The 22575-nt window shown below is 46.1% G+C and overlaps 3 protein-coding genes across 3 annotated transcripts in view; 1 reads left to right on the forward strand and 2 right to left on the reverse strand.

The window, feature by feature from the left end:
* LOC144482715 (uncharacterized) overlaps positions 1 to 16699 on the forward strand; it is a 52988-nt gene extending 36289 nt beyond the window's left edge. Inside the window, exons 7-8 of the mRNA XM_078201556.1 lie at positions 12576 to 12832; positions 16581 to 16699. Of these exons, the coding sequence (XP_078057682.1) occupies positions 12576 to 12832; positions 16581 to 16699 (376 nt within the window). The remainder of the gene's footprint in view (positions 1 to 12575; positions 12833 to 16580) is intronic.
* The window catches only part of LOC144482778 (uncharacterized), a 298466-nt gene that overhangs the window by 258897 nt on the left and 16994 nt on the right, over positions 1 to 22575 (reverse strand). The gene's annotated exons all lie outside the window — the stretch shown is intronic.
* Positions 16860 to 17777, reverse strand: LOC144482716 (uncharacterized). The gene has a single exon (XM_078201557.1). The coding sequence runs from the start codon at positions 17775 to 17777 to the stop codon at positions 16860 to 16862; it is 918 nt and encodes a 305-aa protein (XP_078057683.1).

A 22575-nucleotide genomic window follows, 5' to 3' on the forward strand; every position in this document is an offset into this window, starting at 1 on the left:
CCAATCACTGTGTTACTTGTGAATTCTTTGGTGTTTAAGCAGGTAGGATGACTGAGTGAATCCATTCCCACACTCGGAGCAGGTGAATGGCCTTTCTCCGGTGTGAACTCGCTGATGGACAATGAGGCTACATGATCGCCTGAACCCAGCCTCACAGTGAGAGCACCTGAACGGTCTCTCATCAGTGTGAACACGTTGATGGGACATCAGTTCACCAGAACTTTTATAGCACTTCTCAGTCTGAGCATTTAAAAGGTCTCTCCCGAGTGTGAATAAGCTGGTGTGTCAATAGGTGGGATGACCGAGTGAATCCCTTTCCACATACGGAGCAGGTGAATGGCCTCTCCCCGGTGTGAACTCGCCGGTGTGCCACTAGGTTAGAGGAATTAATGAATCCCTTCCCACACACGGAGCAGGTGAACGGCCTCTCCCCAGTGTGAACCCGCTGGTGTAACGCTAGATTGTATGACTGAATGAACCTTTTCCCACACACAGAGCAGCTGAACGGCCTCTCTCCAGTGTGAACACACTGATGTAATACCAGGTTGGATGACTGAGTGAAATCCTTCCCACACATGGAGCAGGTGAAAGGTCTCTCCCCAGTGTGGGTGCGTCGATGAGTTTCCAGTTTGGATGGGCAAGTGAATGCTTTCCCACAGTCCCCACATATCCACGGTTTCTCCGTGGTGTCGGTGTCATCATCTCTCTCCAGGTTGATGATCAGTTGAAGCCTCGTCCACACACACAACACGTGTACAGTTTCTCCCCTCTGTGAATGGTGATGTTTTTTTCAGGCTGTGTAACTGGTTAAAGCTCTTTCCAGTCAGTTCACTGGAACACTCTCACTCGGGTGTGTGAGTGTCTCGGTGCTTTTCCAGTCACACTGATGTTTGAAATCTTTTCCCACAGACAAAACAAACAAAGATTTCTCCTTCCACATTCCAAGTATGATGATATCCAGGTCCTAATGAATCAAGTGATTCTGTCAGATCTTGATGTGATGTCTGGTTTGAGATTCCCGTCTGCAATCCTCAACTTCTAATACCTGTAAAAACCGTCAATAAAACTCATCACTGACAGTCCAGGATAGAAATTCTCAACAGACAATTCTAGTTTCTCTGGAATTTTTTCCTCTCGAAACCCCACAGTTGCAGATCCCCATCCCACACACTCTCCCTCCTCCCTGAACTGAAATCCAAATAAATTGACAGATAATTATTTCAGTATCCTTTTAAAAAATGTGTACAACTAGAGATAGTATTTTTGATGATTCACTTCATTCAAAAAACATGAGAAAACATCAATCTGAATCACCCTGACCCGATCAGTCAGAATAGCAGATGGTAACTTTGTGTCCAGAACTGACTGTTTAGAGATTTGATGAGAAATTGTGAAGGGGGTTTCTCTAAACCGCCCTCTCTAACTAAGTTAAACCTGGTTTCAGTCTCGGGGCCCATTCTGCTTTCTGGTTCTCTTTCTGCTGACTAATTAACCTCAATTAAATATCAAGAATACTGAAGCCACTGTTTTTGGTCCCCCTTCCAAGTCTTGTTCCTTTGCAATCCACTCAATCCCTCTTCCTGGCAAATGTCTGAAATTAAGCCAGTTTGTTCATAACCTCGGTGTCCCATTTGATCCCAGGTTTCTGGGACCACCTATTTCCACCTCGGTAACATCACATGACCTCAGCTCTACCTCAGTGCATCTGGCACTCAAACCCTCATTCAGGCCATTGTTACCTCCAAACTCAACTGTTCCATCGCACTCTTGCAGGTCTCCCACATTTTACCCGTGGAAAGGTGAAGTCATCCAAAAGTCTGCTACCACTTTCCTAATTAACAGCAAGTCCTGTTCCCTGATCACCCCTGTCCTCCCAGACTTGCCTTGGCTCTCAGTCATGCAATACCTTGATTATAAAATTCTCATCCTTGTTTTCAAATCCTTCCATGGCTTCAGCCCTCCCGATCTCCGTAACCTTCCCACAACCATCCGAGATATCAGTGCTGCTCTAATTCTGGCCTCTTGTACATTCCCTACAATAATTGCTCCAGCACTGGTGGTCGTAGGTTCAGTTCTTCAGTCCCAGGATCTGAATTCCCTCCCTACATCTCTCTGTCTCTACCTCACTTTCCTCCTTTAAGACTCTCTTTAAAACTCACCTCCTTGTCCAAGTTTTTGGTCATCTGTCCTGATATCTCCTGATGTATCTGGGAATCTCACTTTGTTTGATAATGTTCCTTAAAGTTTATGTATTAGTCACAGACTTATTAAGACTTACATTAACACTACAATGAAGTTACTGTGAAATTCCCCTAGTTGTCACGCTCCGGCACCTGTTTGGGTCAATGCACCTACAACTGCGTGAGGAAATTGTAGTACCTGGAAGAAACCCACGCAGACACGGGGAGAACATGCAAACTCCACAGTGACACAAGCCGGGAATTGAACCCTGGCGCTGTGAGGCAGCAGTGCTAACCACTGTGCCACCTGTGTGAAGTGCACTGGGATGATTTATGATGTTATAAATAGAAATTGTTGCTGGCTGTAACTCTGACCTCCTGTTTTACAATCCACTGATTTCACAACAAACTCTATCTCTGATGTTTTTGTCTGCTGTTTACAAAAATCCATTTGGGTTATCCGTTTGGTTTTGCCCTTAATAAAGGTGGCAGATGTTAACGTCTGAGGATTTTGCCTCGCAAATTGAGGGATTAAAGTTTAATTATTAGTGTCACAAGTAGGCTTACATTAACACTGCAATTAAGTTACTGTGAAATCCCCCTAGTCGCCACACTCCGGCACCTGTTCGGGTTACACTGAGGGAGAATTTAGCACGGTCAATGCACCCGAACCAGCACGTCTTTCAGACTGTGGGAGGAAACCGGAGCACCCGGAGGAAACCCACGCAGACACGGTGTGGTGGACCTCAGTTGTGCCTTTGTCCTATATGGACCACCGTTGTGTGTGCTTGTCATACCTGGACACATCCCCTTCCAGTTTGGGTCCTCCCCTCAGCACCTAGTATAAAGGTGGCTGTCTCCTCCCCCTTGTTTAGTCCAGGTCGGTTATTTGTTGGGATCTGCTCCTGATTCTGTTGTGAATAAAAGCCTACACTTATATTGGCATATCAGTAGTCTTTCGCCTTATTGATAGCGCATCACACGGGGAGAATGTGCAGACTCCGCACAGACAGTGACCCAGGCTGGGAGTTGAACCCGGGACCCTGGCGCTGTGAAGCAGCAGTGTTAACCACTGTGTCACCCTGGCCCGAGATCCGGCATCTGGCCGACACCGGGTGTTTATGAAGCCTCACCGCCCGGATCCATTTATGTTTCCGGTTTTCTTTCGGGCTCTGGATCCGCGCCATTGAAAACCCGCCGGCTCGAGCTTTTTCCCGCCTGCGGATCCACAAAGTGTTTCCAAATCCTCCCAGCCACCGCCTAACGCTGACTCCGCTTCTCCGGGACAAACAAGCGCCAAGGACAGCAATGACACTGCGCATGCTCCACATCACAATGCCCGGGGCTGATTGACGGCAGCTCCGGACCAATAGGAAGAGGGGGCGGGGCTGGAGGACCGAGCGGGAGCGGCTGGTCCTCCAACCAATCAGAATAAATGAGGGGCGGAGCTGGAGGACTGAGCCGGAGCGGCTGGTCCTCCAACCAATCGGAGTGAATGAGAGGCGGGTCCAGGCTGTGAGTGGAGCATGCGCAAAGATGATCAGGCGCTGGGGAGCCTGGGAACGCACTGCGCAGGTGTGGTGTGCACAGTAAGAAGTCACAACACCAGGTGAAAGTCCAACAGGTTTATTTGGAATCACGAGCTTTCGGAGCTCCGCCCTTTCATCAGGTGACTCACCCAGTCCAACACTGGCATCTCCACATCAGGTGGTGTGGGTGCACGCTCTGAGCATGCTCAGTGTCAGTCATGGTGTTGGAGCGGGTTCGGGAGGAGATTGTGAGCACAGGGTGGGAATGGAAACCACGGCTGCACTGGAAACAGCACCAACTTCTGGCCTAGGCCGCAGGCCCCCACTTTACTGTGGGGACAGGCCCGGGGAGCACTGAGCTGGCAGCTGGACATTAAGGAGGATTTGGAAACACTTTATGGATCCGCAAACCCTTCAGAATCATTGTCAGCTCCCTGGTTTGCAGCTGCGGGGCTTCTCCCTCCCTCCCTCCCGGGAACAGGCCCAGGTTAACGGCCCCATCCTGGCTCAGCCACTGGAGGATGGTTCACATCAGAGGATGGGGGAGGGGGACAATAAATAAGAGGTTACACTTTGGCCTCAAATCAATGAGGACTCTGATCTCTGGGAAGGGAGGAAACCCTGGGAGGATTCACAAACACCCGCTGGAGGCCCCAATACGCCAATAAGACCCGTTGGTTTTATTGTCAGTCTGCAAACAGGAGCTGGAGAACTGAACCCAGACAGAGGAGAGGGAGGGAGAAAACTGGGAGTGGAGGAAAGAAAATTGTCTGTTCAGCGTTTCTATTGTGGACTGACACTGATAGATGTTTGAAAACTGCTTTTACACACGGTTACAAGTCGATGAATTTCACACAACCCCAAGAGAAATGTTTGTCTGTCTGTGATTTCTATTCTGCATTGACTGTGATGTTTTTTGTAAACAGAGATGACAGCTTTCAGGAAAGATTAAATGGATTGGAGTTTTTTCCTGTAGAGCAGTGACCTGATAAAAGTCTTTAAAATTATTCGTGGCTTGGACAGGGGAAATGTGGGGAGAATGTTTCCACTCGTGACAGAGTCTAAAAGAAGGAACGATCAATAAACAAAGAGTCATAAATACAAGATTGTTACTAATAAATCCAAGAAGGCAATAAGGACAAATTTCTTCACTCACAGGTTTAGAAACACCATAGAAATGAGTTGAGGAAAGTGCTGAGATTGTTTCAAAAGGAAACGGGAGAAGCACACGAGAGAAAAAGAAATAGAAAAATCAACTGAAAGGCTGAGATGAGGTCTATGGGACAGGAGAAGATGTGTCAAGTATAAAGAATTAAACTGAATGGCTTGTTTGTGTCTTGTAGTTTCAAAGTAATTCAATGTAAACTCCTTTTCCAGAATATCTGCAGACGGGCGATTCAAACCAATCATCTCAGGATCTGACAGTGTCACATGGTTCTTCAGGATCTGAATATCAAAGGCCCATGAATGTGGAAGGAGAAACGTTTGCCTATTTTGTCTTTGGGAAATTATTCAACATCAGTGTGACTGGAAAAGCTCCGAGACACAGACATCTCAGTTATTTTTCCACAGTCAGCTGGAACAGAGCTTTAACCAGTCACACAGTGTGAAAAGAAATAGCACATTTACATCAGGTAGACACCGTACTCGTGTTCTTTGTGTGGACCTGGTTTCAACTGATTAAATAACCTGGAGAGACAGGAGGACACCTGCACCATGTGAACAAGGAGCAGCAATAGGCCATTCGGCCCCACGGGCCAGTTCCGCCATTTAATAACATCATGGCTGATCTGATAGTGAACTCAAATCTGCATCCCGCCTACACCCGATAGCCTGTCAATAATCATGGAGAAACCGTGGAAATGTGCGGACTGTGGGACAGGATTCAATTACCCATCTGAATTGGAAACCCATCGACGTATTCACACTGGGGAGAGACCATTCACCTGCTGTATGTGTGGGAAGGGATTCACTCAGTCATCCAGCCTGTACACACACCAGCATGTCCATACTGGTGAGAGGCCCTTCACCTGTCTTCAATGTGGGAAGGGATTTAATGCTTTATCAAACCTCCGGACTCACCACCAGGTTCACTCTGATCAGAGACCGTTTAAATGTTGTGAGTGTGGGAAGAGCTTTAAAAGCAGAAAAGATTTGTTGATTCACCAACGCACTCACACTGGGGAGAGGCCATTCATCTGCAACATGTGTGGTAAGGGATTCACTCAGTCATCCCACCTCCTGACACACCAAACTGTTCACACTGATCAGAGACCATTTAAATGTTCTGATTGCGAGAAGAACTTTAAAAGTACAAAGGATTTACTGATTCACCAACGCACTCACAGTGGAGAGAGGCCGTTCATCTGCTCCGTGTGTGGGAAGGGATTCACTTGTTCATCCCAGCTCCTGAAACATCGATTTGTTCACACTGATCAGAGGCCTATCAATTGTCCTGAATGTGAGAAAACATTTAAAAGCAAAAAGGATCTTCTGAAACACCAGCACACTCACACTGGGGAGAGGCCGTTCACCTGCTCTCTCTGTGGGAAGGGATTCACTCGGTTAGCTCACCTTCTGAGACACCATCGAGTTCACACTGGGGAGAGGCCGTTCACCTGCCCTGTGTGTTGTCAGGAATTCATTGATACATCCGACCTTCTGATACACCGGCGAGTTCACACTGGAGAGAGACCTTACACTTGCCTCCTGTGTGGCAAGAGATTCACTCAGTCATCCCACCTGACTACACACCAACTTGTTCACACTGATCAGAGACCTTTTGAATGTTCTGATTGTGAGAAGAGATTTAAAAGTAAACAGAATCTGCTGAAACACCAGCGAGTTCACACTGGGGTAAGGCCGTTCAACTGCTCCATGTGTGGGAAGGGATTCGCTCAGTCAAACAACCTGCTGAAACACCAGCAAGTTCACAGGCGACAGCAGGGGTTGGATTCTGCTGTTATTGCTGCTGTTAATCACACCCAGGACTGAATAGTGTCTGGTTACCAGTGAGGTTCCACAGTTTTGTGGTATATATCAATGACTTAGACTTAAATGTAAGGGTCATGATTCAGTTTGCAGATGATACAACAATTGTATTTGTGTTTAACAATCCAGAAGAAAGCCGTGGACTGCAGGAAGATATCAGTGGGCTGGTCAGATGGGCAGAAAAATGGCACATGGAATTCGATCTGGAGCAGTGAGAGAGAATGAATTTGGGACATTAGACAAGACAAGGGAATGAACAGTAAAGGGATGATGCTGAGAATTATAGAGGATCAGAGAGAACCTGGAGCCAACATCCAGGCATCCGTGAAGGAGGCTGGACAGGTAGATCATAAGACCGGAAGATGTAGGAGCAGAATTAGGCCATTCAGCCCATTGAGTCTGTTCTGCCATTCAATCAAGGCTGATACGTTTCTCAATCAGGTGGTCAAGAAGACATTTGGCCCAAGCCTAGTGTATAAGAGGAGGGAGATTATGCTCAAACTGAAGCAGAGAGTGGGAGTCAATGGATCCTTTTCAGAGTGGGAAGCAGTGACTAGTGGGTCCGGCAGGTTCAGTGCTGCAACCCCAGCTGTTCATAATATACATTAATGATTTGGATGAAGGAATTGAATGCAATCTCTCCAATTTTCAGCCGACACTAAGCTGGGTGGCAGTGTGTGCTGTGAGGAGGATCCTGAGAGGCTACAGGGGGGCTTGGACAGGCTGAGTGGGCAGATACTTGGCCAATGCAATATAATGTGGATAAATGTGAGGTTATCAACTTTGGTGGCAAAAACAGGAAGAAAGATTATTATCTGAATGGTGGCAGTTTAGGAAAAGGGGAAGTGCATCGTGACCTGGGTGTCATGGTGGGACAGTTGCTGAAGGTTGGCATGCAGGTACAGCAGGCACTGAGGAAAGCTAATGGCATGCTGGCCTTCATAGCAAGAGGATTTGAGTGTGGGAGTAAAGAGGTTTTGCTCAGTTGTACAGGGCCTTGGTAAAGCCACACCTTGAGTATTGTGTGCGTTTTTGGTCTCCTAGTCTGAGGAAGGACATTCTTGCTATTGAGGGAGTCCAGCTAAGGTTCACCAGACTGATTCCTGGAATGGCAGGACTGACATATGAAGAGAGACTGGATCGACTGGGCTTTTACTCACTGGAATTTAGAATGAGAGGGGATCTCATAGAAACATTTAAAATCCTGATGGGACTGGACAGGCTCGATGCTGTCCCAACATGTTCCCAATGTTGGGGAAGTCCAGAACTAGGGGTTACAATCTTAGACTGAGATGAGGAAGAACTTCTTGTTGTGAACCTGTGGAATTCTCTACCACAGAAAGCTGTTGGGGCCAGTTCATTAAATATGTTCAAGAGGGAGTTGGATGTGACTAAAGGGACCACAAGGGGTATGGAGAGAAAGCGGGACTGTGATACTGAAAGTGCATGATCTGCCATGATCATATTGAATGGTGGTGAAGGCTCGAAGGGCCGAATAGCCGACTCCTGCACCTATTTTCTATGTTTATAAAATGCTTCATAAAACTTTCTGTCGAAGGATCATTTAGATCCAAAAGATTAACTCTGTTTCTCCCCACAGATGCTGCCAGACCTGCTGAGGTTACCCAGCATCGTCTGTTTCTATTTATAAAATGCTAGTTGGAGCAAGCTGGAGTACTGAGCTCTGTTCTGGTTACCAGATTAATCAGTTATAAAAGTATATGTCTCGTAAAGCAGTGTGGCAGAAAGCTGAAGCCAGTTGGCGATTTTTTAATATAATTACAATCTGTTCAATTTTCAAATCCAGTGAATAAAGGATTGAAGAATTAGGAGGGTTCGTGGAGGAATCATTTCACCTGGAGAGTGATGGGGATCTGGAACTCACTGCCTGAAAGGACGGGAGAGGCAGAAACCCTCATCACATTAAACAGGAACTCAGATACACAGCTGAGATTCTGTAACACACAGAGGGACAGATGAAGAGCTGGAAAGTAGGGTGAAACTGGACAGTAGTTTCCCAGCCAGCACAGACCTGATGGGCTGAATGGCCTCCTGCTGTTCAGTGAATTTTCTATATTTCAGTTCTGACAGTTGGAGTTTGTTTCTGCTGATGTTAATAACTCCTCGAACTGGGCTGTAGTGTAATATTCTGGATAAATGTGAAATCAGCTTGATTAAAACATCAGAGTAGATTTTTTGTCTTTCCCACCTGTGTTATCTGATTGTACTCTGATTTTCTGATCAGTAACACAACTAACCTCAGCCGCCCCAATCTGTGAGTGACTTAGTAAATTCCTTCCCTAACAGCACTGTGAGTGTCCCTCAAACCACAGGGACTGCAGCGGTTCAGGAAGGGCAGCTCACCACCACCTCAAGGGCAATTAGGAATAGGCAATAAAAATACTGGTCCAGCCAGTGACACCCACACCCCATGAAAAGAAAATGTCTGTTCAAACAAGACTTAATTAAGGCAGGACAGGATTCTTTGGATAATAAATTTTACAACATTAAATTAACATTAAAATTATTATTAAAGGAAAGAGATTTGCATATCAATTCAGGAAAACTTCCAAGATGGTGCTGGAGTGTGGCGACTTCTTGCAAGCTGTGCCCAGCATACCCTCTAATTCTATCTTCTACTCGTTCGATGCTTCTAAAACTTTATTCTAACTCTTATGACTGCAACACTACATTCTGCATCCTCTCCTTCTCTATGTATGGTACTCTTTGTCTGTATAGCACACAAGAAACAATACTTTTCACTGTATGCTAATACATGTGACAATAATAAATCAAATCAAATCAGACAATGATTTTTGCAACTTTATCGAGGTGTTGATCCATCACAGTGCTCCCCTCTCAAGACTCTTGTCTCAGATACAGTCCCACTTGCTGAGATGTACATGTGATTCTTGCCTCGAGTGAGTGTCTTCAGTAATCAGCCAGCCACAAATCATTACAGAGCCCTGGCTTTTCACCCCTGAGTGGCCAGCGCCCTGTGTCAGAGTCAAGCTTTTCCTCAGTGAATAATTACCTCAAGCTGCTGCTCGGGTTAATCCAATTAGTTCTTAGGCACAGTGGCCACCCAACCTCAGTACATCAGACAAGAATACAAAAGAACTAAAATCTCTTGACTTTCAAGTACTTCGCTATCCACTATTTAAGGTGAGAGGGGAGAAATACAAAAGTGTCCAGAGGGGCAATTTTTTCACACAGAGGGTGGTGAGTGTCTGGAACAAGCTGCCAGAGGTAGTAGTAGAGACGGGTTCAATTTTAGCTTTTAAAAAGCATTTAGAAAGCTACATGGGTATGATGGGTATAGAGGGATATGGGCCAAATGTGGGCAATTGGGATTAGTTTAGGGGTTTTTAAAAAAAAAGGGCGGCATGGACAAGTTGGGCTGAAGGGCCTGTTTCCATGCAGTAAACCTCTATGACTCTATGACACTGGATCAAACTAAACATTATAATGTACCATTCCTTGGGACCTTTATCCAGGATCCTTCATTATTAGAACAGTTTGTCTGAAATTACTGTTTCTCACACAGAGAGACATGCAATAATTCAACGTAACGAGTTTTGAATGAAAATCCAGTCTTTCCAATATGATTATTGATTCATTATTTATAACTTAATCAAGGTTCATCAATTGTACAATCATCTGTTTCATGACTGGTTACTCCCTTCAGAATTTGATTAATACAGAAAATAAAATGAGCTCTTTCATCACATAGAGTCAGAGTGTCTGCAACAAGCTGCCAGAGGTAGTAGTAGAGGTGGGTACAATTTTGTCTTTTAAAAAGCATTTAGATAGTTACATAGGTACAATGGGTATAGAGGGATACGGGCCAAATGCGTGCAATTGGGATTAGCTTAGGGGTTTAAAAAAAGGCCAGCATGGACAAGTTGGGCCGAAGGGCCTGTTTCCATGCTGTAAACCTCTATGACTCTATTTGTTACATGGTCAGTGCATTCTGACTGGTGAGAGGCTGCTTTAATGTTGTGTGTTAGATAAGATTCATTAATTCAATCACTTGAGCTAGCAATTCCTGAATGGGCTCACATTTAACTATAGGGTTAGTTTCTAATGTAGCTGCTGCTGTTGATCATAGTAAGGAGTTTAACAACACCAGGTTAAAGTTGATCATATCCAGGACAGCACTATGGCAGATAACTAATTAAGTGCAGTTTTTGAAGAAAAAATGATATATCTAGATCATTGGATGCAATCGCAAACGGATCAGAAAACATCATTACCAAAATTGCCATTTAATGGTGGAGTGATTACCCATCATTCTCCGCGGGTCGGAAAGTGCTCTATCCTCACTATAGGGAGAGACTGCGCAGGCGTGGGGGAAATGCTGTGATTGGAGCATGCGCGGTCCGGGTGTCGGTCTGTTCGATCAATATCAGGTGAGAAGCAACTGGAGGGGAATGGGGCTGGGGAAGAAATGGAACCGTCTTGTGGGGCCGGGGGAGCGGGGAAACTCATTAGTAAAAATTGCTCATGCCTCAGAGCCCGAATCCCAAACTCCCGGGTCCCGCGGGAGGCGCCGCCGACACTTTTGTTCATCCCGGGTTAACGGCCGCCATCTTTCCCGGGGCAACGGGCAGCAGGGCGCATGCGCAGGGAGCCCAGTCCCTCTGGGGCTTTGTTACCTTTTCTCCTTCATCCCTTTTCCCAGTCCCAGGCTGCAGGCTCCAGCTGGCAATGTGTGCATCCAGTGTGGAGGAGGCTCCAGCTGGCAATGTGTGCATCCAGTGTGGAGGTGGCTCCAGTTGGCAATGTGTGCATCCAGTGTGGAGGAGGCTCCAGCTGGCAATGTGTGCATCCAGTGTGGAGGAGGCTCCAGCTGGCAATGTGTGCATCCAGTGTGGAGGAGGCTCCAGCTGGCAATGTGTGCATCCAGTGTGGAGGAGGCTCCAGCTGGCAATGTGTGCATCCAGTGTGGAGGAGGCTCCAGCTGGCAATGTGTGCATCCAGTGTGGAGGAGGCTCCAGCTGGCAATGTGTGCATCCAGTGTGGAGGAGGCTCCAGCTGGCAATGTGTGCATCCAGTGTGGAGGAGGCTCCAGCTGGCAATGTGTGTATCCAGTGTGGAGGAGGCTCCAGCTGGCAATGTGTGCATCCAGTGTGGAGGAGGCTCCAGCTGGCAATGTGTGTATCCAGTGTGGAGGAGGCTCCAGTTGGCAATGTGTGCATCCAGTGTGGAGGTGGCTCCAGTTGCAATGTGTGTATCCAGTGTGGAGGAGGCTCCAGTTGGCAATGTGTGCATCCAGTGTGGAGGAGGCTCCAGTTGGCAATGTGTGTATCCAGTGTGGAGGTGGCTCCAGTTGGCAATGTGTGTATCCAGTGTGGAGGAGGCTCCAGTTGGCAATGATGTGCATCCAGTGTGGACATGGCGACAGCTGCCAGGGTCACTTTCACCTTGTGCCGGTCCCACCCATTCCCAGGTTCATTCAGCTCAATTTCACAACCTGCCTTTTTGTTTCTGCAGGTTCTCTCTCACTCCTTTTTTTCTGTTTTAAATTCTTTCCACAGAGTATCGGGAGGGAAGGATTTACAGTCAGGAAACAACCTCATCATCGCATCAAAGTCTGACAGCCGCTGAATGCATCCTAACCTGAATATCGTCAGATTTTGAACACAGAACTGAAAAGCTCCATTCACAGTGGAGAGAAACTGTACATGTGTTCTGCGTGTGGACAAGGCTTCAGCCTGTCGAAACGTTAGTGCAGTCACTCCATGGAGAAACCGTGGAAATGTGTGGACTGTGGGAAGGGATTCCGTTACCCATCCAAACTGGAAATCCATCGTCGTAGTCACACAGGGGAGAGACCATTCTCCTGCTCTGAGTGTGAGAAGGGGTTCGTTAGGTCCTCCCACTTGCTGACACACCAGCAAATTCACACTGGGAAGAGACAATTCACCTGCACCGAATGTGGGAAGGGATTCACTCAGTCATCCAAACTGCTGTCACACCAGCGAGTTCACACTGGGGAGCGACCATTCACCTGCTCCGAATGTGGGAAAGGATTCACTGCTTCATCTTACCTGCTGACACACCAACGTGTTCACACTGATGAGAGACCTTTTAAATGCTCAGACTGTGGGAAGTGCTTTAAAAGATCTGGTGTACTGATGCGCCATCAATGTGCTCACACTGACGAGAGGCCATTCAGATGCAGACACTGTGGGACTGGGTTCAGACAATCATATAACCTCACTGTACATCAGCGAATTCACACTGGGGAGAGGCCGTTCACCTGCTCTGATTGTGGCAAGGGATTCTCTCAGTCATCCAACCTTCTGAAACACCAACGAATCCACAATTAACCATAGTGATCGGATTCTGCTGTTAATCACATTCAGGACTTAAATGTGTTCAATAGGTCTGTTTCTGCTGGAATTGATGGAATCCAACCCAGTTATGGGGTTAATATTCTGGATGAAAGTCAAATAAATTAGCTTTGTGTTCAATACTGTGCATTGAATCTTTTCAATAACATCAACATAAATGAATTCCTTTTGAAATATATGGATAAAAGCAAATTACTGTGGATGCTAGAATCTGAAACCAAAAGAGAAAATGCTGGAAAATCTCAGCAGGTCTGGCAGCATCTGTTAGGAGAGAAAAGAGCTGATGTTTCAAGTCCAGATGACCTGTTGTCAAAGCTCAAAACACCAGCTTTGACAAAGGGTTATCTGGACTCAAAACATCAGCTCTTTTCTCTCCTTACAGATGCTGCCAGACCTGCTGAGATTTCTCCTTTGGTTCCTTTTGAAATATCTCCCTTTGTTCTTCCTCCATCTTCACCTCCCACAAATGCTCATGGAGGAGAAACTCATGATCTTCTTTGTTGCTAAGTTTGAGACAATTCAATCAGCTGCCTCTGCTGCTTCCCTCCCTTTCCATATTCCTTCAGGTGCAGAAAGAGGCCATTCAGCCCAGCAAGTCTGCACCAATGCTCTGAAAGAACATCTTACCCAGCCCCCTTTACCGCCCCCCCCCCCGCCCCCCTGCCCCCCCCTCCCCCCTGCCTCCCATCCTGTCCCAATAACCCCAGGCACATTTTCCATGCCTACTGCACCTAAGCTACACATCTTGGGACAACAGGCAATTGAACATGGCCAATCCACCTGACCTGCACATCTTTAACTTGTGGGAGGAAACTGGACATCCGAAGGAAACGCATGCAGACCTGGGGAGAACATGCAAACTCCACACAGACAGTGACCCAAGCTGGGAATCGAACCTGGGTCCTTGACACTTTGAGACAGCAAGCTAATTGACTAGACAAAATCTCCTTTAAGGTTCCCCTTTATCTTAGCTCTGAACTCACATCTTACTCTAGTTTCTCTCACCTTCTCTCATGTCCTCTTAGACCTCAGGGTGGTGCAAGCAGGCATTTAAGACGCATTTAGATGAACACCTGAAATGCTATAGCATAAAAGGGTACAGACCAAGTGAAGTGCTGGGTGATGGGATTGGAATGGAATGGTGTTTGATGACCAATGCAGACACGATTGGCTGAAAGGCCTCTTTCTGTGCTATCAAACTCTATGAGGAAGGAGGGTTGTTGATGTGCTGTCTGAGTGGGTGATATTTGGAGGAGCTGTCTCCCTAGGACTGAACTAAAGCATTTCATAGCAATGTGAGCCTTATAAGGAGCTCTTGGCGACACATAAAATCTCCTCACTCTGCTGAGTGACACTTTTGTATCTATTTCAGGCAGTGTGGGGAAAGATCCCGAGTGCACAGCTCAGGAATTTAACAGCCAGGCACTGTGAACTCACTCACAAATCACATATGCCACATTGGAAGTTGAGATACATTTGTCCATGTTCAGATTTTAACTACTGTTCATAGAATCATGGAATCCCTACAGTTCAGAAGAGGCTATTCGGCCTATCGAGTCTGCATTGACTCTCTGACAGAGTATCTCACCCAGACCCTCTCGTCTGCTCTATCCCTCCAACCCCACACATTACCATGGCTAATCCATCTAACCTGCACATCTTTGGACTGTAGGAGGAAACCAGAGCACCCAAAGGGAACCCACACAGACACGGGGAGAGCATGACAGACAGTCACCCAAGCTGGATTTGAACCCGGGTCCCTGGAGCTGTGTGGCATAACTGCCGTTCCACTCTTTTTGTTGTTGAACGCTCAGTGACAACATATGGAAGCCCTGGTCAGAGCTGATTGTGTACTGAGGTTATCAATGGGTTTCGAATGTAAATTCACACACAATGAAGATCCGAATCATGTGAGTTTTTTCCTGCTCCACCGTCTGAACCAATAACCGTCTGCACCTATTTACCAAATATAAAAATGCTTTATGAAATGAGCAGTTTCCAATAAAATGAGTAAAACCCGAAACCAAAGACCACCAGCATCTCATTCACTTCATTTAACGAAATGGAATGTGTTTAATCTACTTTGATGACTGTTTTTATCCAGAACATCATTGACACAGAATATTAGAACATGTTTTAGTTGATGGTGGGCTAATATAACTATCAGGGGATTTGATATAAACCCTGTCAAACATTACATTTTCAATCCAGCTTTCCAAAGAGAGAATACAGTCGGCAGCAGCTTCGACTTATCGACAGTCAGTGAAAACAGAATGTCAGTGAGGCAGTCACACACTGAGACCACACACGAGTCAGAGCCTTTCTACAATATGCTTATTTTAGAAATAAAGAACTTATAAACTTCCCAAGGCAGCTTCTCCTGCAAGTGCAGGAGATGTAACAGCTGCACTTTCACCTCCTCCCAACTCACCATCCAGGGGTTACACATACGTGCCTCAATCCCAAATGTGTCAAATACTTTGTAATCACATTTTGGAAATGGAGGGAGATTTATTTAAAATAAATTGACACAATACATTTTATATATAGATTCTAAGTTTACGCAGAGAATGGTTGGGGTGTGGAATGGACTGCCTGCTGTGATAGTGGAGTCACACACTTTAGGAACATTTAAGTGGTTATTGGATAGGCACATGGAGCACACCAGGATGATAGGGAGTGGGATAGCTTGATCTTGGTTTCAGATAAAGCTCGGCACAACATCGTGGGCCGAAGGGCCTGCTCTGTGCTGTACTGTTCTATGTTCTATAATATCTCCACTGTATGTGGCATCTGTGCTATCTTACCCATGTAATGAAGTAAACACGACAAAATTCAACAAAATACAAAAGGTATTGTTACTGAGAGAATACATCATCAATATTTGATTTAATTTATTAGTGTTGCATGTACTAGGATACAGTGAAAAGTATTGTTTCTTATGTACTAGACAAACAAAGCATACTGTTCATAGAGTACAGAGGGGAAAAGGAAAGGATACGGTGCAGAATATAGTGCTGTAGTTACAGGTATGGTGAAGGGAAAGATCAGCTTAGTATACGGTAGGTCCATTCAAAATTCTGATGCAGCAAGGAAGTTGTTCTTGAGTCAGTTGGCAGGTGTTTTCAGACTTTTGTATCTTTTTCTTGACAGAAGCAGGTGGAAGAGAGAAGGTCCGGGGTCTGAGGGGTTCTTGATTATGCTGGCTGCATTTCTGAGGCAGTGGGAAGTGTAGAGAGTCAATGGATGGGAGACTGGTTTGCGTGATGGACTGGGGTACGTTCAGAACCCACAACCCTTTGTAATATTACTATGTGAATACATCACTAATAAAGGAGTTAGTGAGAGTGAAAGAGGAGGCTCTGAAAATCAAAGAGTAGCTCTTGAGAAAATCTCAAACCAGTCATTTAAAAATATATATTTTAATGCCCGAAGTAGAACTTTTCAGGCACAGAATTATAGATTTTCCACCAAAGATCAATTTAGGATTAAAGTAAAAGTTTATAATTTTATTGTAACAGAGTTCCTGTTGAAAGTTCTTGAATTAAGAGAAAAGATCACAAATGGTGTTGAAAAAATGGACACTGAAGCCTTGAAAATTGGTGCCATCGCCAGAATATTAAACCCCAGCCAGTCATAATGTCAGCAGGAACAAAACCACGTATCAATACTAAACAAGATAAACAGCAGCAGTAACAACAGAATCCAACCCCTGCAGTCACAAATGAACTTGCTGATGTCTCAGGAACCATTGTGACTGAGTGAATCCCTTCCCACACACAGAGCAGTTAAATGGTCTCTTAGTGTGAGTGCATTGGTGAGCCAGCAGGTTGAAAAACTTTGCGAACCCCAGGCACGGAGCAAGTGAATGGCCTCTGCCCAGTGTGGACTCGCTGGTGAGCAGTGAGGTTGGATGACCGATTGAATCCTTTCCCACACACGGAGCAGATGAATGGCCTCTCTCCAGTGTGAACCCGCTGGTGTAAAACAAGATTGGATGACTGCCTGAAACTCTTTCCACAGTCAGTGCAACTGAATGGCTTCTCCTCAGTGTGAATTCGTTGGTGTCTCAGCAGGGTGGGTAAAACTGTGAATCCCTTCCCACACATGGAACAAGTAAATGGTCTCTCCCCAGTGTGAATCCGTTGGTGTGCCACGAAAGAGGTTGCCTGTCTGAAACTCTTTCCACAGGAAGTGCAGCTGAATGGCTTTTGAGTGTGAATCCGCTGGTGTGACAGCAGGTGGGATGACCCAGTGAATCCCTCCCCACACATGGAGCAGGTGAAAGGCCTCTCCCCAGTGTGAACTCGCTGGTGTAATGTGAAGTTGGATGACTGAGTGAATCTCTTTCCACATTCAGGGCAGGTGAACAGTCCCTCCCCAGTGTGAGTGCGTTGGTGTGCCGTGAGTGCTGAAGAATGCCTGAACCTCTTTCCACAGGTAGTGCAGCTGAATGGCTTCTCCTCGTTGTGAATTCGCTGGTGTGACAAAAGACCAGATAACTGAGTGAAAGCCTTCCCACACACAGAGCAGGTGAATGCCCTCTTCCCCGTGTGAACTCGCTGGTGTAATGATAGGTTGGATGACTGAGTGAATCCTTTCCCACATATAGAACAGGTGAATGGCCTCTCCCCAGTGTGACTGCGTTGATGGTTTTCCAGCAGGGATGGATAATTGAATCCTTTCCCACAATCTTCACATCTCCACCGTTTCTCCATGGTACCGGTGTCCGTGTGTCTCTCCAGGTTGGACAATCAGTTCAAGTCTTGTCCAAACATTGAACAAATGTATGGTTTTTCCTCACCTTGTATTTTACAATGTTTTCTCAAGCTGAATAACTGGTTAAAGCTCTTTCCACAGTCAGTTCACTGGAACACTCACTCGGGTGTGTGTGTGTGTGTGTCTCGGTGCTTTTCCAGTCACTGATGTTTGAAATGTGTTCTTTTAGAACAGTTGATCATTTATCCTTCCACATTCAAAGACCGATGATATTCAGATGCTGATGAATGGAGTTACTCAACCAGAGCTTGATCTGACGTTTCACATCTGCAAATCCTTCTCTTCTGATCTCCTGTAGAAACAGTTCACAAACTCCGCTTCTCCGGGACAAACAAGCGCCAAGGCCAGCAATGACACTGCGCATGCTCCACATCAAAATGCCCGGGGACTGATTGACGGCAGGCGCGGGCCAATAAGAAGAGGGGGCGGGGCTGGAAGACCAAGCGGGAGCGGCTGGTCCTCCAACCAATCAGAGTGAATGAGGGGCGGCCAGGTCGGGAGTGGAGCATGCGCGGCAATGGTCAGGCGGTTGTGAGCCTGGCAAATGCAGCGTGCGCTCTGAGCATGCTCAGTGTTAGTCATAGTGTCCTCTTTTCAGGTCAAACCAAACCAAGGAAACAAACTCAGATTAAATCAGGACAAAGTAAAAGGGGCAGCTCCCCAAAAAGGAGGGGGAACAGCCCGAACAGAAATCAAAGTACAAAGGAAACTTAAAAACATCAAATTAAAATGTGATTTAGTCATAGTGTCGGGGAGGGTGAGGAATGGAAACCACGGCTGCACTGGAAACGGCCTCGGGCCCCGCCTTCCCCGCGGGGACAGGCCCAAGGGCGGCGGGCTCGCTAGCTGCCATCTTACGAGTGTGAATGAGGGCGCTCAGAGAGGCGGAGCTTCCTCCCCAGGAATGTCTACCAGATCATCCGGTGTCCCGATGTCATATCGGAAACGACTTGATCCTAAACAAGGTGGGTCACCAGTCCCATTACCGCCGGATATTGAGACCTGACTCGCAAATATTGAGGCCCGACTCATGGTAATGGAACAAACCCAACAAGAAATCCTTACAGCTTTGAGAAATTTGCACGCTGCAGAGGTGAGAGTATTGACCCACCAGATGCGTCTAGTTGAAGGAAATGCGGACTTTTTGTAAACAATATGGATTTTGAAGACTGTAAGTCATCCTAAAATTCTCTTTCTATTGTTTTCAAAAAAAAAATGGGCCTGGGTTACCTAATCATAGAAATCATAGAAACCCCACAGTGCAGAAGGAGGCCATTCGGCCCATTGAGTCTGCACCGACCACAATCCCACCCAGGCCCTACCCCTATATCCCCACATATTTACCCGCTAATCCCTCTAACCTACGCATTTTAGCATTCTAAGGGGCAATTTTTAACCTGGCCAATCAACCTAACCCGCACATCTTTGGACTGTGGGAGGAAACCGGAGCACCTGGAGGAAACCCACGCAGACACGAGGAGAACGTGCAAACTCCACACAGACAGTGACCCGAGCTGGGAATTGAACCCGGGACCCTGGAGCTGTGAAGCAGCAGTGCTAACCACTGCGCTACCGTGCTGCCCCTAGGCAAGTGGTCGTCGCCATGTTGGGAGAGGAAGTGGGTCTGGTTCAGATGTCCAGCAAGGGAGGCCATCCTGGTGAGGATATAGTGAGCGGGCGGAGCTTATCCCCGTTGCAAGGTGCGGGTTACCCAGGCAACCGGCCGCAGCCATCTTGGAGCGGGTTCAGGTCTTTCCCTGAGAGACAGAGACTGGGATTGACAAATTGGGGGAGAGAATATTCCAGAGAAACGAGAATTGTCTGCTCTGAATTTCTATCCTGTACTCATTGTGAGCACTCTTTTCAAATCATTTTCCAGGGGAGGATTTACACAAATTAAAATAAACATCAAAATCTGACAGAGATTTATCAGGAGCTGAATATCATCGACCTCTGCATGAGGAACGAGAAATGTTTGTTTGGTCTGTGGGAAAAGATTTCAAACATCAGTGTGACTGGAAAAGCACCGAGACACACACATGAGTGAGAGTGTTCGAGTGAGCTAACTATGGAAAGAGCTTCAACCAGTTACTCAGCCTGAAAAACATCACACCATTCACAGCGAGGAGAAACTGTACATGTGTTGTGTGTGTGAACGAGGCTTCAACTGATTGTCCAACCCGGAGAGACACAAGGGCACTGGCACCATGAAGAAACTGGAAATGTGGGGACTGTGAAAAGGGATTCAATTATCCATCCCGGCTGGAAATCCATCAACACAGTCACACTGGGAACAGCATCACAGAGAGACCGCGGAAATGAGAGGATTGTGGTGAAGGATTCTATTATCCATGCCTGCTGGAAGTCCATTGACGCAGTCACGCTGGGGAGAAGCTATTCACCTCTTGTGTGTGTGGAAAAGGATTTATTAAGGCAGCGAGCCTCATGTCACACCTGCGAATTCACACTGAGGAAAGACCGTATGGCTGCACACATACTGTGAAAGGAGGTTTAAACAGTCATCTACCCTCACTGCACATCAGCAAATTCACACTGGGATGAGACCATTCAGCTTCTCCGTGGAAAGAGATTCACCCAGTCCTCCATCCTGTTAATATACCAACCACTCACACGAGGGAGAAGCAATTCATCTGCTCCATATGTGAGAAAGGATTTACTCAGTCATCTGGCCTTTGGTCACACCACAGAGTTCACACTGAGGAGAGGCCATACCCCTGCTCTGTCTGTGGGAAGGAATTTACTCAGTTATCTCACCCTGCTAACATACCAGAGAAATCACACTGGGAAGAAGCCATACAGCTTCACTTCCTGTGGGAAGAGCTTCAGGTCTTCATCCAACCTCAGTGCACAGAAGCGTGTTCACGCTGGGGAGAAATCATTCACCTGCTCCGAGTGTGGGATGGAATTCACTCAGTCAGCCAAACTGGAAATACACAAGGGAATTCACACTGAGGAGAAACCATTCAGCTGCACCTCCTGTGGAAAGAGTTTCAGGCAGTTATCCACACTCACTGCACAGCAACGCACTCACACTGGGGAGAGGCCATTCACCTGCGCTGTGTGGGGGAAGGGATTCACTCAGTCAGCCAGCCTCATGTTAAACCAGCAAGTTCACACTGAGGAGAGTCTGTTCAACTGCACTCATTGTAGAAAGAAATTCAGGCAGTCTTCCGCGCTCACTGCACACCAGCGAATTCACATTGGGGAAAAAACATTCAACTGCTCCGTATGTGGGAAGGGCTTCACTCAGTCATCTGGGCTTTGGTCACACCAGCGAGTTCTCACTGGGGAGAAGCCATTCAGCTGAAATCTCTGTGAAAAGAGTTCCAGATCTTCATCTGATCTGAACGTACAAAGCGGGTTCACACTGGGGAGAGGTCGTTCACCTGCTGTGTGTGTGGAAAGGGTTTCACTCGGTCAGCCAATCTGTGGACACACCAGAGCGTTCACAAGTGACTGCAGGAGTTGGATTATATTGTTATTTGCTGTTAAGCACACCGAGGATTGTTAGTCTATTTTTTATTTGGTTTGTTTCTGCTGGTGTTAACAGCCCTATTGCAGACAGAACTGTAATATTGTGGATATCCCTTGATTTTTGGGGCTGCTGAGTCCCTATTTAAAAGCACCATCTATGATCTTTCTCTCTAACTCAAGAACTCTCGACAGGTACTAGTTCACAATAAAATTATCAACCTCCACTTGAATTCCATGTTGATCGTTGATGCAAAATCTACAACTCAGTGTTGAAAGGTTCCAGCTCCAATTAGAAAATGCTGATTAATCCTTGCTGACAATTCTCACTGACTTAAATATTCTTTACAATGGGAACTCTATTACATTATCAAGGTACATTGAACAGAACAGAAAAATATTTCACAGTCACATCAGTAAAATCTTCATCAATCAACACTGATACTGATGAAACTTGGAAGTTGCTGAGTTCATTCATTTCTGACACAGCAGCGGCAACATTTGGTAAAAGTTGCAAAGATGGTTTGAGACCCACTCAGCAGAGATGACATCTGTCATTGAAGCAAAAAGCAAAGCCTACCTGAAGTACAACATCAACCGAACAGCTGGAACACTGTGTCACTTGAATGTAGCCAGGACAAATATGTAAAAAACAGGGAGCGAATGTGCAAATAATCATTGGATCAGCCTATTTCAAGAAATACAAATTGTCTTGGCAACAGAAATCTCTGTGCTGTGTATGATGGGATTAGGAGAGTAGTTGGCCTTCCCATCATCAAAGTTGCTCCCCTGAAATTGTCACTTGAGCTGGAAAAGGCTATTGATTGCAAACCTACCTCAGTTGATCTTTCTCTACACCCTAGCTATGACTGTATCACGACATTCTGCACTCTCTCCTTCCCAATGTACAGTATGCTTTGTCTGTATAGCGCACAATAAACAATATTTTTCGCTGTATACTTATACATGTGACAATAATAAATCAAACAGACCGCACAGAGAAACGAACTTTATAACAATCAGGATAGAATTAAACACACTGGTATGTTGGGATGTCCTGTGGTTGTGAAAGGCTCTGTAGAAATGTAAGTTTATAAATTGAAGATTTATGTTCTCTGATCTTGTTATCTGGAACTGAATTAATTTCAGCCACCCCCATCTTGTCATTTATTAAATTCACTTTGGTTCAGACAAGACTTTAACCAATTAAGACAAAGGCAGAATTCTCTGGATAGTAAATTTTAA

This window comes from Mustelus asterias, unplaced genomic scaffold (genome assembly GCF_964213995.1).
Source record: "Mustelus asterias unplaced genomic scaffold, sMusAst1.hap1.1 HAP1_SCAFFOLD_42, whole genome shotgun sequence".
NCBI classification, from domain to species: Eukaryota; Metazoa; Chordata; class Chondrichthyes; order Carcharhiniformes; family Triakidae; genus Mustelus; species Mustelus asterias.